The sequence below is a fragment of the Manis javanica genome, chromosome 10, assembly GCF_040802235.1.
Source record: "Manis javanica isolate MJ-LG chromosome 10, MJ_LKY, whole genome shotgun sequence".
Lineage (NCBI taxonomy): Eukaryota > Metazoa > Chordata > Mammalia > Pholidota > Manidae > Manis > Manis javanica.
Window position 1 is genome coordinate 88,718,195 of NC_133165.1, and position 17,874 is coordinate 88,736,068.

General features: G+C 47.8%; 1 protein-coding gene across 1 annotated transcript; it reads left to right on the forward strand.

Moving 5' to 3' along the window:
• The first annotated feature begins 355 nt into the window (after nt 1-355).
• ARF3 (ARF GTPase 3) lies at nt 356-16,892 on the forward strand. Its single transcript, XM_017639967.3, has 5 exons — nt 356-573; nt 11,967-12,207; nt 13,033-13,143; nt 13,368-13,492; nt 14,016-16,892. Exons 2-5 carry the CDS (start codon nt 12,060-12,062, stop codon nt 14,175-14,177), a joined length of 546 nt encoding a protein of 181 aa, XP_017495456.1. The 5' UTR covers nt 356-573; nt 11,967-12,059; the 3' UTR covers nt 14,178-16,892.
• The last annotated feature ends 982 nt before the right edge of the window (nt 16,893-17,874 follow it).

Here is a 17,874-nt window from a genome sequence, read left to right on the forward strand (position 1 = left end):
AAGATGAGGTCTGGAGGAGTAAGTGGGTCACAGCAAGGGCTGTACACTCAAACTCAGCTCCTGGCTTTACCCAAGTAACCCCCGGGCCTCTCCGCGCAACCCGTCTCCAGTATGGCCAACACGCGTGACCTCAGTCCTTAAACTCCAGATTCTGAGCTTAATCCCACTGCCTCATCCCTATACCCAGGCTGCCGCCTCCGCCACCTGCGGCCGCCAGCCCCCACAACTGCCCCCCGCCCGGGCTTCAGCTCCGGCACCCGAATGCCTCTGCAGCAGTCGCTGCCATGGTGATGGATCTCGCGACAACTGCCGCTCGCAGCCGCGCAGCTCTCGCGCGATCGGGGAGGTGGGAAGTATCCCGGTCTGCGGGTGGGGGTTCGCAGCACAGCTCCTGTCGCGGTCGCGGCTTCCGCTGCTAGGTGGAGGGAAGAAAGGAGGGAGCCAGGGAGCGGGGCCGGGGGAGCAGCGGTGCAGAAATCGGCTGTGGGAGTCTGAGTGAGAAGAACGAGAGCCGAGCGGAACCTGCGGGGGCGGAGGCGGCGGTCGTAGCGGCTGAGCTGGGAGCAGGAACAGGTGAGGGGCTGGGGAGGGAAGGGGGGCCGCTGTAGAGCAGAGGCTTGGGGATGGGGTTGCAGATAGAGCCCCCACTTCCTACCCCCCACCCCCCGCCCCTGGCCGGCACTGCCCGGCTTGAGGCGTTGTGGTCTTTCCCATGGAGAGCTCGGAGACGGGGCGCCGGGCCAACCTCAAGCCTGCCCTCTCATTTGAAGGACGCGGAGCTGGGGCGGGGGTGGGGACCCACACGGATTTGTCCTCCGCCTCGCACAGGGGGCGACCTAGGCTGCAGTTAGGGTCCCCTCGCCTGCACAAGGTGGTCTTTCGAGGGGTCGGGGTTGGGGAGGAAAGCAGTACTGGGAGAGGTGATGCGGGGGCGGTGGTGACTGTTTTGTATCCTCTTCCTATTAAAAGACTAGAGAATGCCGCTTTTTCTACCCCTTCACCCCTTTAGTGATAGATTGGAGAGAAACCTTGCCGCGGTGACCACCCCTTCCCCCCATCGTGGGGCAGGGGTACGTTGGCGGCTTAGGCATTAACGTGCTGGGCAGGCTATGGGGGCACTCCAGGGGCACTAGTTTGGTGGAGGTTGCGCCTTTGGTCTTGGGAATCGCTTGTAGGAAATAAGGCAGCAGGTGGGGAGCGGGAGGAGAGGAGTTAGAAGGGGGAGGAGGATCCGATCTTGCTTGAGGAAGAGAGGTGGTGCCTTCCTCCTCCAGGCGAAGCGGGGGCGGTCTCACAGGAGGAGGGAGCATCTTGTCCCTGGTTCTTCTGAGTTTGTGTCTTCCAATCCTCTTTCTTTCTTTAGGAAGTACCAGGATTCCCGGAACAGAAAATGGAGCCATTGCTTACGCCAGTGTTTGAGGGATGGAGGGGGAGGGGGAGTTCTCTCTTAAAACGGGCCACTTGATTAGCAAAGTGGTAGCTCCTCTTGTTGGGGAGTTCCCCTCTTTCTGGGCTGTATTACTGCCGGTATCCCTCTGGCCAGGCCAGGAGGAATGTGGTATGTGGTTAGGAGTGAGAAGAAATAGTGAGGTCATCCGGGTGAGGGAGGTGTAACTTAAAACCTGTCTCTGCTGCTCTTGGATTGGGTCACCCCTGGTCTATGGTATGAATGTTTTATTGGTAGGAGATCTGCTGCAGGAGTCTGATTGCTTGGGTCAGTGCAACAGAACGGAATCTAGTCTCTGCATACTTCTTCTCCCTTGTTAGGTGGTAACAGTCTTCCTGCCCTTTTGTCTGGAGCTTGTTTTTGGGCTGCCTCCACTTATTGTGAAGTGGGGCAGTGACTTGGCCATTGTACATTAGACCAGAGTGTGGATAACATGTCTGTAAAAGCTCATTTTAAGAAAAAAACTAATTGAGTTCATCACAGAATAAATCATTGACATTGGATTCAGCTGGAAGAGCCCCTTGTTTCACATATTCACATGCCTCTTGCCTCCAGCATAGAATTATTACCTTACATAGTCAAATTTTTTTGAGTGTATATCTTGATATTCCTAAGAGACAAAGCTTTTTGAGTGCAGAATTGGAGCTTATCTTGTATCTCCCACAGTGCTTATGCACACAGTAGGCACTCATGATGAATACAGGATGCGAATGGATAGAACTCAGCAAGCTTTCTGACTAGTTTAAGAGAGATGATGTGGCTGTCAGGGAGAGTACCTGGAGAGAGCTAGGTGAGGGAAGGCCTTTAGCCTTTGTAATGAAGAAGTCATGGTCACCTTCCTAAGAGGCACAAAACAAGCATGGCTAATGGGAGCTAAGACCAGTATATATGTATGTATGTATGTGTGTGTGTGTGTGTGTATACAGAATTAGAACACAGTCATTTATTTGAAATCCAGATCCCCTGCTTCCCCATTGTGGACAAAGGGGGATCTCTCCATTAGATGGAAGTCCTTCAAAGTGTCTGAAAATTTGGATCCTGGGGATGGAGGAGGGAGCCAATGTATGTATGTGCTGCCTGGTACAAAATTGGTGCCAGTGAACTGTAGCTGCTATTATTGAGCTGATTGCAAGTATAAAGGAGGACAGACAGCATGCTGGAAAGAGTGGAAGTGAAGTCTTTAGTGCACAAAGAGTCATATTGTATGTTCATCTCTGCTAACTCTCTTTTCCACTGGAGTCATAATAAGAAAATGGACTCAGGGGACAGTGGGCGGAATTTGTTGGTTTGAAGGAGGAACTTCTTTAAAACCAGGTTGGTTAAAACTGAGTAAATTACAGAGGGAAACTGGAATCTGCTTCCCCATATGCCTTTAGAAACGGATGCCAAGAGGCCTGAGACAACGCATATCACTGTGTTTGGCTCTCCTCACCATTTTCGTTGCAGGTGACTTTAGAGGCAAAATGGTGTAGTAATTAAGAGTATGGATGTTGGAATCAGACAAAATTGGGTTCAAATCCTGCCTCTGCTAATTACTAGTTGTATGATTTTGGGGAAATTACCTGTCTTCTCTTAGCTCCATTTTCCATATTTGTTAAGATTTTGATGATAATACCTACTTCATGGTGTTGACATGAGAATTAAATGAAATAATGCATGTAAAGCACTTAGTATTATACAAAGCATATAGTAAGCACCCAGTAAATGTTAGCTGCTATTCATCATCATCATCATCATCATCATCATCATCATAGTAATAATAATATGAGCACTCAGGGATGTCTTACACGAGAGGCTTACAAAAGAAAATCTTGCTGCCTTTGTAGAGGGATGATCGTTACCATGACTTTCTGTGTTGGTCGTAGGCTTCTGAGCAGTGAAGTCTTTTTTTCAGCATGAGCCTCACAAAGGCAGCTCCTGCTGCCTGAGTGGGAGGTTAAGCTGGAGCAAGGCAGGGGCCCTGAACCATCAAGTTGGATGCACGGTGCAGCTGTGGGGCTCAAAAACAGTGTTCGTGTTATAACAGTCAGCGTGACTCCGAGGCAATGGTTGACTCTTCTATAGAAGGACACTCTGATTGACCTAGGTCAAGGACTTAAGATTCCTGGCTCCCAAATGGAGCATCCTCCATTTCCTGGGCCACTCTTTTCATTTAGTCATATCTCCTTTAAATGTCTGCCTCTGAGTATGTTTCAGAATGTACTCTATTAAGGTCCAGAGTTGTGATATCTGTAATTCTGTCTGCCTTTTCCAACATCTGTGGCAAATACAGGTAGAGTGCTAATAAAGCTTTTGGGTAATGAAAAGACATGGGAAACATTTGGAAAGAGTTCCACAAATGTTTGAAGGCTTTGTGTTGTAGCCATGGGAAAGAACTCACTGACTGAGGTAGGGACACCGTGAAGGTGTTAGAGCTTTGTCATGGACTTCTGCAAAGGTTCTTCTGTATTATATGGAAAAGGGCTTGAGATATCAGGGATCTGCCATTATCACCATATCCCGAAAAAAGATGAGATGGCTGGATGTGGCAGATCTCAGGGTACCTTTTAGCTCTCCCATCACTGGTGAGAGCTTGACATAACCGTTTCTTTCTGAACATATACACAAGAATGTCAAGCATGAATGTTTAAACTTCATGATTTAGGATGCAGAACATTTGCTCTCTGTTGTGGTGGTTTTTGCCCTCCCTTTTTAATTAAGTAATCGAACCTTATATAAAATTGTATTTGAATTCTAATACATAAAATGGATAAAAGTAGAGCTGCTCTGGTGGTGGTGGACAGTGGGGGAGCATAATTAGAGCTTTCATCTGGTCCTCCTTTCCCCTAGGCAGCCTCTAAATCCCATACAGAGAACCCTAGAGCTCTGAAAACATGGTAACCACTTCTCTAGTTTGTCCGATGGAGGAAGAGCATCGGGGATCACCTATAGAACATTGTCTTCCTCCACCTCACAAATGTTTTGGTGCCATCGGTAGAACCGTGTCCTCAAAAACAAGCATGTCAGTCACTAGCTACAGATTAGCCATGGTGCTGGATGCTGGGACATGAAACCTAAATGTGGCACGGTCCCTGCTGGCAAGGGCTCATAGTCTAGTGAAGTATTTCCCACATTCCTCATGGCATGCACAAAAAATGACAGCAGTGAGACAGACTTAACTTCTTGCAACCTGAGCTGAGTGGCCCATGGGCTCTAGCCATCCTAAGCTCTCTGCCTAGTACTGATCCAGTACTGATGGGATGTACTGGATGGGATGTGCAGCTGACCTGTAATGCATTAAAGGCACATTATTTAGGAAGTTTCAGCACTGGAAAGCAAAACAGACAAATGTGAATAAAACATGCTGTGGTAAGTCCTAGAGAAGAAGTGTTTTTGAGTTGCTAAGGGATCTACAGACAGCTCTTACTCTTTAAGGTAAGCAGTTGTCTGTCTTCTGTATCCTTAGGCATCTCTACAGTGGTGGCCTTGTCTAAATCATGGCTTCCTGTTTCGTCTGTTCACTTTCATCTTGATGTGCACAGTGAGACCAGATTGGGGGCAAAAGGTTTATTAGGACCTTCAGCAGACTATTCATGGAATCTCAGTGATTTTGTAATTAGGAAAGTGTAGTGTTCTGGATATCTAAAGCTATAGATGTGGGCATTGGAGCAGCCATCGAGTATCAGGAGATGGGGCAGTTGTAAGGTGGTCAGATTCTAAGGATACCACAAGCTGGAAGTTTTGCTTGGAGAGGAGTGCCACAGAATGTTCCAAAGAAACAGATAAGTCTAGTTTTCATCTGGTCACTGTTTTCTCTGGCTCAGCCATGTATTCTGAAAACTCATACTCTGACTTGCTTGCTGAGGTTTGTCCATGGGAAAAGCCAGACCCTTTCCAGGATTTGGATCTCTATTAGACAGGGCAATTTAGGATCCTTCTCCCTTCATACTATGGCCTCCCTCAGGTTACCCTGGAGTACTGGAGTTGTCTTCTGGGACTAGAAAGGAAATGGGCATAATGATTCTGGCCTGAGCCTCAACACTGCCAAATGAGTCAAGTGGAGCCTAATTTTAGTTAGACATGTTTTTGTCTATAACAAGTTATCATTGATTACCTAGTAGCTAAGTTCAAGGCTTTGAACTTTCAGACTTTATCTTAATTTGACCTTTCTGTAGCCTTTAACCCTCCTTCCTTTTTAAAAATGTTCTTTTCTCATTGGTATCTATGATGTCTTACTCTCTTGATTCCCTTTCAACTCTTCTGGTTGCTTCTTATTCTTTTTCCTGGCCTCCTTTTTTGCCCACTGCTTTAGTTGCTGATGGCTCCCAGGTTTCTGCCTTTGGCCTTTTCTCTTGTCCCACTGTATACACTTTCCCAAGATATATCAGTTAGGCTATATCAGTAGCAAAAATAGAAAACACACCTGTGGCTTAAACAATGACTTATTAAAAGCATATAACAAGAGGTCTAGGTGCAACAAGCCAGACACAAAAGGGACTTATATTGTATGATTCTACTTACATGTGGTACTTAGAATAGCCTAATTCATAGAAACAAAGTAGAGTGGTGGTTTCCAGGGGATGAGGGGGTAGGGGAAATGGAGGTTAATGTTTAATAGGTACAGAGTTTCAGTTTGGAAAGATGAAAAAGTTCTGGAGATGGATGGTGGTGATGGTTGCACAATGTGAATGTACTTAATGTCCTTGAACTGCACACTTAAAAATGGTTAAAAATATAAAATGTGTATTTTACCATATGCACACAGAAGTCTAGGAACTAGAATACTTTTTTTTTTAATCCACCAGTTTGGCAGTGTTATTGAAGGACCCAAAATTTCTCCATTTTCTGCTTTGACATCATAGAGTTATGTCTGTCTGTAGCTTCATGATCTGAATTTCTCCAGTATCTCATTCTCCTACATCAACATCCAAAGACTGGACAAGAGAACATTGCTGTATGTCCTTTTTTAAGATTGTGGAAAACTTTCCCAGATGCTCCCAGCAAACATCCTCCACATCCTATTGGCTAGAGTTAATACAGGATCATTCATGACTCTGTCCCTGGCAAGGAAAATGGAATGCACACATCCCTAAGGCTGATCAGTTTTCCTATATCCTAGGGCTGGGGAAGGATATCTCCCCACCGCCGTAATGCCTCCGCCGACATCTGAGCAAATTAGGGGTTCTGTTAAGAACAAAGGGGAAGAAAGAAAGGGAAAGGCAGGCAGTAACTGCTGCCACCCTGGATCATCCCTCTTATAGTTCAACTAACCATCAGTGCAGATAACTCCCAAATATTCAGCCCAAACTTTGCTCCTGAGCTTCAGACTTTAGCACCTTAAAATCAGTGTTTAAATGCATCTTCACTCTCAGATCTGTTCCTTTTGTATTACCTGTCCAGCACCCAGGCCAGAAACCTGGGAATCATCTTTGACTCTTCTACCCTTTCTACATGTAATCAGTCATTAAATCCTGTAGATTCTACTATTTTGATGCTTCAAATCTGTCCTCCTCTCTCTTGTCCCCTCTGGGTGAGAACTTTTGACTTCTCATCTCTGTTATTATACCTCCCAAGTGGTCTCTCTGCCTCTAATCTTTCCCTTATTTAATTTATTCCCTGGACTGCTGTTGGAACAGTCTTTCTAAAGCACATATCTGACCATGTTTACTCAGTATGATCTTTAAAGCCCTTCATGATCTAGCCCCTCCTTATCTTTCCACCCTCATTACTTCCTTTTACTCACCATGCTGCATCCAAATAAACTACCAGGTCCTAGTTGCACCTGGCCTTGCCTAATAACAAGTGCTATCTCAAGTCTTTATGCCTTGCACGTGCTGTTCCCTATTCCCCATTCCCTCTTCTTTATTGTCTGATGACTTCCTATTCTTCCTTAAGGAGTCAGCTCTGGTGTGACTTGAGAATCATGTCTGAGGATCATCCTTTACCTCTCAGTCTTGATTAACTGCTCTAGCTTTCTGTCCCCATAATACTATGTGCTTATCCCATGTATTCTCACGCTGGTTTGTAGTCCTTTGTTTCCTAGTCTTTCTCTTCCATCCGCTGAATGCCATGAAGGCAGAAAATTTTCTTCTCTGTACTCCTAGTTGAGTATGCTCAATAAATGTTTAATGAATGGATGGAAGCTGATATCAGAAGCTTTTTCTTGGCTTTGGGAAATCTTTGAGTCCAGTAGAAGTCATTGAGATATTAATATAGGAGTTCTTGTGTGCTGATTATAGTACTTTTGAGACAAAACTTTAGAAAGTTTACAGAGGTCACAAGCCAGCTGTACTAAGGAAACTAAATACAGGCAGATCCTGCTTTGTTTCCTTAAATTTTATATGTCTACTTCAATGACTGTGCTAAAAATAGCATCTCTATTAGTGATATCTCAATTTGAAAAGTATCTGGGAGCAAAGCTGCTCTTAATGCAATTTCCTGGTAGCAGAGGGTTTGAGAGACTTTGGCCTTCCTTTCCCTGGATCCATGCAGCCTGAAGAGAAGGAGGTGGTGTGAGATCAGGAGCCCCCTCAGAGCTGTCTCAGGACACATGCCTGAGTTAATCACAGGAGTCAGGTGGGGAGAGTGTGTGTGGCAGAGAAGCTGTGACTCTCAGAAGCACCTGGAGAGTGAGGCAGGGATGTTGCTGGAACACACACAGGCCACATGGATGGGCAGTCACAGCAGCAGCTGTCCCCCCCAGGGTGGGGGGGTGGCGATTGGAGGCAGTAAGTAGTCCTCAGTGAGGACATCCTGGAATGAGGCTTCCATCAGGGCTTCATTGAACTCCTGTGGTGTCCCACGCAGATTGTACTGGAACATATTTTTAAAGTCTATTGCTGTTTTTACCACTGATAAAAAGTTTGAGACTGTGAAATAGAACGTTGAGATACCCTCTTTGTTAACAGAGATACTACTGTATTCTATTTTTCATCTTGAGCCGTTCACCTTCAGTGTTAACTGCTGATTCCTGGTTTCTACCAGCCATGGAACCCTGGCATTTTGCCTTATCCACACAAGAGTGCCATCTGTGATAGAAGAGAGTAACTATAGCTATATAGTACCTAGTAAAACAATCCAGGGTTTGTTTGTTTTTTGCTATTCTGCTTCCCAGAGCTTTTCCTAGGAATGCATTATGGTAAAAAGTAAAAGAGCTAGATAGCAAAGGTTTTTGTTCATGACACAAAGCTGAAAATTGCCACCATCCTGGTGGTAGGAGCAGCATGCTATCTGCTAATAGGGACAAATAAAGCCAAGACTCGTAGGAAAGCTGACACCCTCTTTGGAATGCTCTTCTGAGTCAAACTCCTGATTATATTAAAGAGGAGTCATAATGTCCTTTAATTTTAGGGCCCTAGGCTGCCCCAGGCAACCCACTGGAACTACTTGGATATTTCATGAGTTATCCATCAGCTCCATTGTGTACAAAATGGCAAAAGACTATTACATGAGTTTTAGTCTTCTAGTCCTTTCATGGTTCCCAAACCAGTCTTGGTGTCAGATATGTGTCCAAATTGACAGGATACCTCAGCAACCATCTGTGCCTTACACAGAGACACCAAACACTGCTAGGATGGAAGAAATGAGATAAAGATTAGGGTTAAATCAGCCAATGTCTTGATTGAACTCCTACAGTCGGCTAAGTACTGGGAGTGAGGACAGATCCAAAATAAAAGTCATAGCCCTTGCCCATGGAGAATACATGGTTAAATTGAGGGGCTAATAAATGTATAGACCTTTAAAAACAGATAAAAGATCCAGAAGGTAGCAAGTGCCACATGAATGGTTCAGATAATTCAGGGGCCTTGATACAGCATGTTAGCAAATGGAAGTAAGTATAATACTGGGATCAGCATTTGAATCAAGACTTTAGCATCATAGCTTAGCCAAGAAACTGAAGGATGGTGGATGCATGTGCTGGGGGAAGGGATATTTTGCAGCCACTGCTGTACTCATGGTTAGTAATCACTAATTGAAAATAGTTTTGGTCGTGAAGGACAGCAAGATAAATGTGTGGTATAAGTTCAATTCAGAATCTGGGCCAAAGCCTGTTATCTAAACTTTAAAGCAAAATATCATCTGGAGCTGAAGGAAAGGATACCTGAACAGGAGACAAGATAAAAACTAGGAAGACATGGGGAAGGTTTCAGTTTTTAGAGGTAGTGGTGGCAGGACCAGAAGACTGACTACCACAGATTGCGAAGGTTGGAGGGATCTGATCTAACAAGCTGGGCAGGGGTACCCTCCTGCCTCAGGGATCCTTGGAGATCTGTCTGCCTGGGTGGGTTGGGGCAGGATGGGCAGGGAGGATGGCTGGCGGGCCACCTGGCTGCAGCTGAGCCCTGAAGTTGAGCCAGGTCCTCTCCTTGGAGTAGCAGCCCTCCGGGTCAGAGGCAGGGCTCCTCTGGGGATCCTACCAGAAGCACCACGCCTGGCTCATTAGTGGATGTCTGGGGAGGCCTTTGAAGATGAAACACTCCAAAAGCACTCGTTTCTGTTTTTTTGGACAAACTAGTACTTTGGTCTCCAGGGGCTGTTGATCTGGCTCTTTTGTACAAGTCTGGAATTTGCTGGAAACTGAGGAGAATAGGAAAACAAACAAACAAACCTGAAATAGTTTTTGAAAAAGCAACTAAACTCCCACCAAACCCCCATGCTGTAGCTTGTAAATAGGATTCCTCCCCATCCATCTTTCACATTCTTGGGTTTGGGTGCACTCTGTCTTGACCTGTTCCTTAGCCTGCTGGCTTTGGGGTGTGTGTGTGTGTGTGTGTGTCTTTCTGGTTCCCAGACTCTATAGAGAATGCCAGCAGCTGGCATATGGTGATTGCTGAATAAGCTGCCCACTGACGCATGTCTCCCGCAGGCACAGAGAACTGGCTGGCACGGGTGATTCTGAACCCCCATTTCTTTGTTGTTTCAAAAAAGGCATTTCTGTGGCTGTCCTGTGCCATAGAGAAGGGAGGGAAGAAGAGAAGGACTGAATGAATCTGTGATTCTGTCTGTTGGGGCAGTGATGGGGCAGAGAGGCATTTTGTCCCTTCACAGTGGCTCTTACTGTCCCCTTCATTCGTTCAGCAGGTATTTGTTACATGCCCACCATGTACCAGGCATAAGCTGCCAATTTATGTAAGCTGCTAGTGAGATCTGTAGAGACTCTGGGAGTTAAGTTGTTCAACTACTGTGTGCCAGGCACTATTCAAGGGACTGGGAACACAACAGTGAACAGAATAGATATGGAGCTGACATTATGGTAGGAGGAGAAAAACAGTTCAGCAAGAAGCAGATATGTAATGTGTCAGATGGTAAATGCTGTGAAGAAAGTAGGTGGGGTAAAGGGGTAGAGAGTGTGTGTTACAGGTGGTTATGGAAGGCTGCTTTGCAAGGCAACATTCAAACAGAATACCTGAAGGAAGTGAGGGAGTACTCCATGAGGGTTATCTGGGAGAGGAGCATTCCAGGCAGAGTGAATATCAAGTACAAAGCTCTGAGGCAGGAAAGTATAGGGGAATTGACATGGAGTAAGCACAAGGGAGAGTCCTGGGAGGCCTGATGAGAGAAGCAGGGGGAGTACAGACGGCGCAGGACCTTATAGGCCATGGTACAGCTGGGGTTTTACTGAAAGGGAGATAGATACAGGCCAGGAGAGGAACAGAGGAGTAACACGACCTGATTTTGGTTCTCAGTCGGTCTGGCTATGTGGAGAATACACCGAGGCGGGTGAAGAAGAAGCAGGAAATGACATGACTGCCTTGTAGCAGTGACCATGGGGAGCAGCGGTCTGATCCAGTCGGGTCCGAGGATGGGTGGATGGGTCATGGTGAGCCTAGATTTATCTGGCTGAGGAATGAGGGGTGTGGCTTCTCAACCTTCTCACCTCCCAGCACTCACTGCACTATGGTGTGAACAGGGCACCATTTGTGCAGCTGCCAGCATTTAAGAGTGGAAAGACTCAGCCCCTTTTAGTAGTGCTGCTTTCTTATTTCTTCCTCATTAGTTTTGGTATGTAGAGGGAAGGTAGAATTGCAGAAATACAGGAAGGGGAGAAACAGTTTCTTGATTAGAGCAGGGAGCATAAACCTTGGGAACCTGGCAAGCCTGAACCTTGTCGGGAGCCACAAAGAGCCACTCCTCATTCCACTCCCTCCTTTCCCACCCTTTCCAGAAGTCTTAGGATAAGTTACTGGAGGGAGGGGCATTAATGATCTTGCAATGCCTTGGATGTAGTATAGAATGTCAGAACCAAAGGGACTTGAAAAACCATCTAGTCCAACCCCCCTATTTACAGGTGCAGATATGAAGAGGTGAAATAACTTGTCCAGAGTCACACGGGTAAATTACTGGCAGAGCAGGGGTCCTGAGTGTTCAGTGCTTTCTCTCTCCCAAAGGCTCAGGATGTGTCTTAGTGGGACTTGATCTTCATAGTCCTCTCAGGCTCTTGGTTTGTCATGAATGAACTTCTGCCTGACTTTGACAAATCCCATTTACATGAAATCCTGATAAGCAGGTGGTGATAATGAGTTTACATTTCTTTTTCTAGGTTCAGGTCCTCCATACCAGAGACCAGGCCGAAACTGGACTGCCGCTGCCCCCATTTGGGCCCTACTGTCCTCAGAAAGCAGCTGCTGTGATCATGGGGAATATCTTTGGAAACCTTCTCAAGAGCCTGATTGGGAAGAAGGAGATGCGCATCTTGATGGTGGGTCTGGATGCCGCAGGAAAGACCACCATCCTGTATAAGCTGAAACTGGGGGAGATCGTCACCACCATCCCCACCATTGGTAAGGGCTCAGCTTGGATGTAGGCTTTCATGCCAGCAGCCAGCAGCTGAGCCAGGCTGGGGCCTATTCCTAGATCCCCGACCTGGCCAGCAGGCAAGTCCACGTAGTCTGTGGAGTTCAGAGAAGTATGGTTATTTAGCTTACCAGCAGGTGCTGGGCCTACCGTTTGTCCCACCTACCCTGGTCCTCTCTGATTTGGGAACTTCCACGGCCTGTTACTCAGTGGTTGCCCTCAGGCATGGAGCTGGTTTGTTTTCTGTGTTGTTTGGAAAGCAGGTGAAGGGCTTTGATGTTCCTGCCAGAGGCCTGGAATTGCTTCAGGGTAGATCCTCGGTTGCCCTAATCCTGCTTAGGACCTGCCTGTGGAAGAGAGAACATTTGCGTTGTAGTTGGGGCTCCAGATCAGCATTGTCAGCTGGTTTGTATGTGGGGCTGCAGGACTATAGCTCACTTCTTTTTTTCACTGTGCCTTGCAGGCCCCATTTCTTAGCTGTGGCTGACTCTGATGGCCAAGGCATGGGAGTGGGGCTGAGTCATTTCTTGCAGGAGGAAGAATCAGACTGAGAGGAGTGGGAAGAGTTAGCTTATGTTACCCAGGCGATTTTGAACCTCCTGACTGGGCCTCCTCATTGTCTTCACTTTTCTTAGGTTTTCTTTTTAGCCTTTAGGCTACTAGGTCAAGGAACAACAGGTCTGAGGAAGCCTTAGCTTTCTTTCCTGTATTAGATCATGGCCATGGCTAGGGGAAACAGAAACAAACCCACTGGGTACCGTTTGCAGGCCTGGTATTTGAGGCCAAGTAACCATTGCTTGTTTTTTCCAAAGGGTTCAACGTGGAGACAGTAGAATACAAGAACATCAGTTTCACAGTTTGGGATGTGGGTGGCCAGGACAAGATTCGGCCTCTTTGGAGACACTACTTCCAGAACACCCAAGGTAAGGCATACACATTGCCCAGGATCTGGCATGGGTTGGTTGGGTGTGAACAGAAAGTGTGATTGTCATTTTTGGTTATGGACAGCCAACCCTTGGCCTGCTACAGCTGGTAGGGGTGGGAGAAAAGGAGGAAAGAGAATGAATGTTTGGAGGGTGCTGTCTTTTGGTGGTGGAGGAGGGAGTTCATCTCTCGTCTCTGTGCAGTCCATGCTCTGCCTCCCTAGGGTTGATATTTGTGGTCGACAGCAACGATCGGGAGCGAGTGAATGAGGCCCGGGAGGAGCTGATGCGGATGCTGGCGGAGGATGAGTTGCGGGATGCAGTGCTCCTCGTCTTTGCAAACAAACAGGTGAGTCTTCTCTGCACCTCTGGATTTTAGAGAGGGCAGCCTATCTGTGGCAATCACAGGGCCTTGGGGCTCATTGTATGGGGAGCCCTGCAACCATGCTTTCGATTTTGGAAGTATGAGAAATACGAGTAGCTGGCTTCTTCATGCTCCTACCCAGCTTTCATTAGCAACATTTCCATCCTGGTAGCTACATTACCTCAAATCCCTCTTTCACCTTCTCTACTGTCTGTTTTAGTGGAACTGCCTTCACTCCTACGGTCAGACAGACCTGACTCTTTGTCCAGTCTGAATCACCTCTCCCCTGCCCTACCAACCCCATATTTGGTTTGGAACTCCACAGTGGAATGACCCTTGGATCTGGGGTTCTCAGATGACTAGACCCACCACAGGTCCTCAGGATCTGTTCTGGGTTCCTGCAACGGAGGAGGAGAGGGTGCTGGTACATACTCTTTGGTAGATGGGTTCTCTAGAAGCCTTTGTAAGATCCTGAGGATCCTTTTTGTGTATCTTCCTCATACTCCAGGATTTGCCTAATGCTATGAACGCTGCCGAGATCACAGACAAGTTGGGCCTGCATTCTCTACGTCACCGCAACTGGTACATTCAGGCCACCTGTGCCACCAGTGGGGATGGGCTGTATGAAGGCCTGGACTGGCTGGCCAATCAGCTCAAAAACAAGAAATGAGCCAGGCAGCCCTATCTGACCACCCCACCCACCCCAACACACCTGTTGTCTGCCTGCCCCAGCCCTACCCTTTCCTTCGCATTGCCATTGTGGCCAAGGCCCTGGGTATCATGTCCGCATGCCCAACAAGAGCCTTGCCTCCCCTGCGTCCCCCACTCCCCATACCCATGACCAGTCCTCAGTTGCTGTCTTGATGATGAATCATTCCAATTTACTGGATTTAAAACAAAAACAAGATTGTTAATGGTTTCATGGGGTGCCCCTCCCCCCCATCCTCTGAAGTTTGGGAGGTGGGGTGGGGTATTTTCTCTCCGTTTTCTTGGTTTGGCTCTGGTTGCTGTGCTCTTGGCATCTGAGTCCTTTCCCTCTCCCTGCAAGGCCCTCTCCTACCGCTTGCCTTCCTTTCCTTTGCCACTCTCTGTTCTACCTGGAAATTGCACGGGCCTCTCTGTGTGTGCGTGCATGTGTGCGCGTGTATATACATGTATAGAGAGATATATATGTGGGGGCCAGGGAGAAGGGAGAGTGCAGCTCAGGGCTTGGAGCCAGGACACTGCCCACTGTAGCCTATCATCTGCCCTTCCCATGTGGGTGAGGTAAAGGGAAGAAGATGGAGGGAAGGCTGTCCCAATTTTGCACTGGTTTCTCCTTTCTCTGCAGGTAGGTTTTCCTGGATGATAGGACAGATGATGGATTTTCCACCTCCATCTTCCTTATACCCTTCTCTTTACCCAGCATAGGACAGGGAGTGACATTTATCTGTAGATGACTGCAAGGAGATGTCATTCTGCCCTGTCTTGTTAGTGGGAAGGAGAGAGGAACCCCACTCAGTCTTATCAGCCCAGAGTGTTCAGCTGATCCTTCCTTCATCCTTAAATCTGTTCCTCAGGAGCTTGAAGAGATGGTAGCAAGATCATGGGGTGTGTTTTGGGACCCCTAGGGCACTGGGGGGAGGGCCTCAGATCTTCCATCTTCATCCTCTTTTGTTTTTAGGCGTTGATGAAGCATGGCTCAAATGGCTCAATCCTGTTCCTGCTTTCCTCCGCACCCTGCCCTTTATCTTCTGATGTTGGGGGCTGGGTGGTTCATCTGTCCTTTGTCAGAAGTTCCCTCACCCTAGTAGTCCTGCTGGCCTGAGCAGGGCTGGGTGGGTAGTTTAATGGGGAGCAGGGGAGTGGGGGGGACATAGCAGACCTCAATATCAGTCCCCCTATTCTCCAGTTTTCTCTCTTTCTCTAGTCCAGGATGTGTTGAAAGATGAAAGTTTCCTGTTCTGTTTCCAGACCTTCAGACTGTCCTGCTGTCCTTTCCCTCTCCATCCCGACAACTTGCCCTTGCCTTCTTCCCCGTTCCCTCAAATGGATCTGGGGTTGGAGTGGAGGAAACAACTGTGAAGCAGTCGTTGGTGCTGGTGGGATGTAGTTGTTCAGAAGCTGCTGCTACTGCGTCTCTCTTTACAGGGGGTGCTTGTCCCTGAGGTTCTGGCCTGGGTCCTGACTTCTAAGGTTTTTGAGAAGCCGTGGCTTTTCTGTGGGCTCCTGTGTGTGCTGGCTGCGCCCTGAGCTCCAAGATGGCTGCCCGTAACCTTTTTGCTAAGATCAGGGCCTAGGGTTCCCCACAGCATGGCTGAGGGACCCCTTCACGCAGGGTCCAGGCTCCTGCCACCTTTGTCCACAGCAGTCAGATCAGTATCCCCCACCCCAGATGGAACTGTGAAAGGGAGGTTCCAGGGGTGTCTCCCTCAGTGCCAGTCTCTTAGTGATCTGTCACCCAAGATGCAGTGGGTATGTGCAGGCCACAGTGCTCTCTAGGAGTGTGTGTGTGTGTGAGAGTGAGTGTGAGTGTGTGTTTGTGGGTGTGGTGGCAAGGGCGGGGGTACTGGGGCTTCTATTTTGTTTTAACTTGTGTTCACTCCCCTGACCCCGCAGATGCTTCCCTCCATACTTTCTTTTACCCCTGTCTGTTTCCTCAGATTTTCTTTGTCCCTGCTCCTCTTGTGGCTTCCTCCCTGAACGCTTTCTTTTGCCTTCTCAACTCAGTCACAGCTGCTGCCTGTTTGTCTCCCCTTTTTCCTTGTTTCTTTCCTACTTTGGTTCCCCACTTTATGTCTTTGTGGTTGGTGAGGACTTCGCATCTTCTGCCTCACTCGCTCTCTGAACCTCCCTAGTTAGATGCCAGTTCCCATTAGGGTTTCCTCATTTTAGGCCCACTCCGTAACTTGTGGTTTGGGGTTCCAGGGACCAGTAGGACCCAGGGTGTTAGGAAGCAGCCCTGGAGGATGCCTTGGTGCAGCTTGAGGCTCTGTCCAGCGGGGGGCAGTAAGTGATTTTGGTAGTATCCATGGCTGTTAGGGCCTTGGCAGGGGCCGGCCTTCTTTACACATTCCCATTCACCTAAAAGCTCTTTTGGGATTGGGTGTTTCGTTCTACTTCTGCCCACTCCATCCCTGACTCTCCTCTGGTGGATTTAATTTTGTGCTTTCCTTTGTTCCAGCCTTTTTTCTCCCTGGGGATCACCCCCCTTCTCCTCTACCTCCAAGTTTGTTAGCAGTGTTATAGTGGTAATTGCAGTTCTGAATCGGTTTTTCACTTCTTTTTTCCTCCTCTGGAATGTAGACTGTGTATATGTTTAATAACTCACCTTCTCTATCCTTGCTCAAAATGTGGGATACGCGATGACTGTGACCCTGGTTGGAAATTAAACTTGTTTTATGCAGCTTTGGAGCAGGCCCTCATCCTTGATGTGCGGCAGTCATGGGACAGTGGTTTAATGGTGAGGGTAGCCCTGTCTCTGGTCCCTTTCTCCAGAGGGCTCCTCCTCTCAGCAGCGGGGTAAGGGTTTCCCTTGCCTGGGGGAGCATTCAGTTGCCGAGGAGCCAAGGCTCACCTCCATTTGGCTTCCTACTTCCCATAACACCCCGAGGGGAGAGGAGAGGAATCGGGCACTCCTCTAGTTCTAAAGGGTTTAACCCTGAACTTAGCCATATTTATCACCTGTTGGCAGACAGTAGGGATGTCAGTGGTTAGAGGGTCCTGAGCTTGGAGTGCTCCACACTGCCTCCACTCTCAGATCTCCTCAGCCCTGCATCAGGTGCTTCTAGCTGGAACAGGGTCCTCTCCTCTATAGACTGGAGTCCCCTCAGCCATCTAGTTCTGGACTTTGGCAGTGAATAAGCATGAAGCGTAAAGGTCTAGGTAGTGTAATGAACTTGATCCTCCTTATGGCTGAAGGCCCTGCATCACCTGTACTTCAGGCCCGTGCTTCCCTTTATCAGAATGCCAAGCCTCATCCAGAGATGCCACAAATTCCTTGAGGGAAAAGACAAGCCTCTGCCCTTCCATCCCACTCCCACTGCTTTTCTCTTCCTCTCCTGCTACTACTATCTGGCTCCAGCTCAAGAAAGGGATGGTGCTACCCATTCTTTGGTGGATAAGGTCTGGGTGAGCCAGGCAGACCTTCTGTACTCTTACCACTTTCTTAAGCTTTGAGGACAGAGGTCTTCCCATCGTGATGTGGGATGGGGACAGGGTTTAGGCACATAATGAGTCGGAGAGTCCCAAGTACTTGTGTGAAGTATATCGTCTGCATTCATTTACCTTACTGCTGCCAGTTTTCCTTTTCAGCTCCCCTCCTGTTACTAAAATAAGCCATCACCCTCAAGGACCAATGCTTCTGCCCTTATGGAACCCTTAAACTA

Coding starts and splice junctions, on each gene's coding strand:
- ARF3 (XM_017639967.3), top strand. CDS start 12,060: ATGGGGAATATCTTTGGAAACCTTCTCAAGAGCCTGATTGGGAAGAAG. Junction 12,208..13,032: donor CACCACCATCCCCACCATTG/GTAAGGGCTCAG, acceptor TTTTTTCCAAAG/GGTTCAACGTGGAGACAGTA. Junction 13,493..14,015: donor TCGTCTTTGCAAACAAACAG/GTGAGTCTTCTC, acceptor CTCATACTCCAG/GATTTGCCTAATGCTATGAA.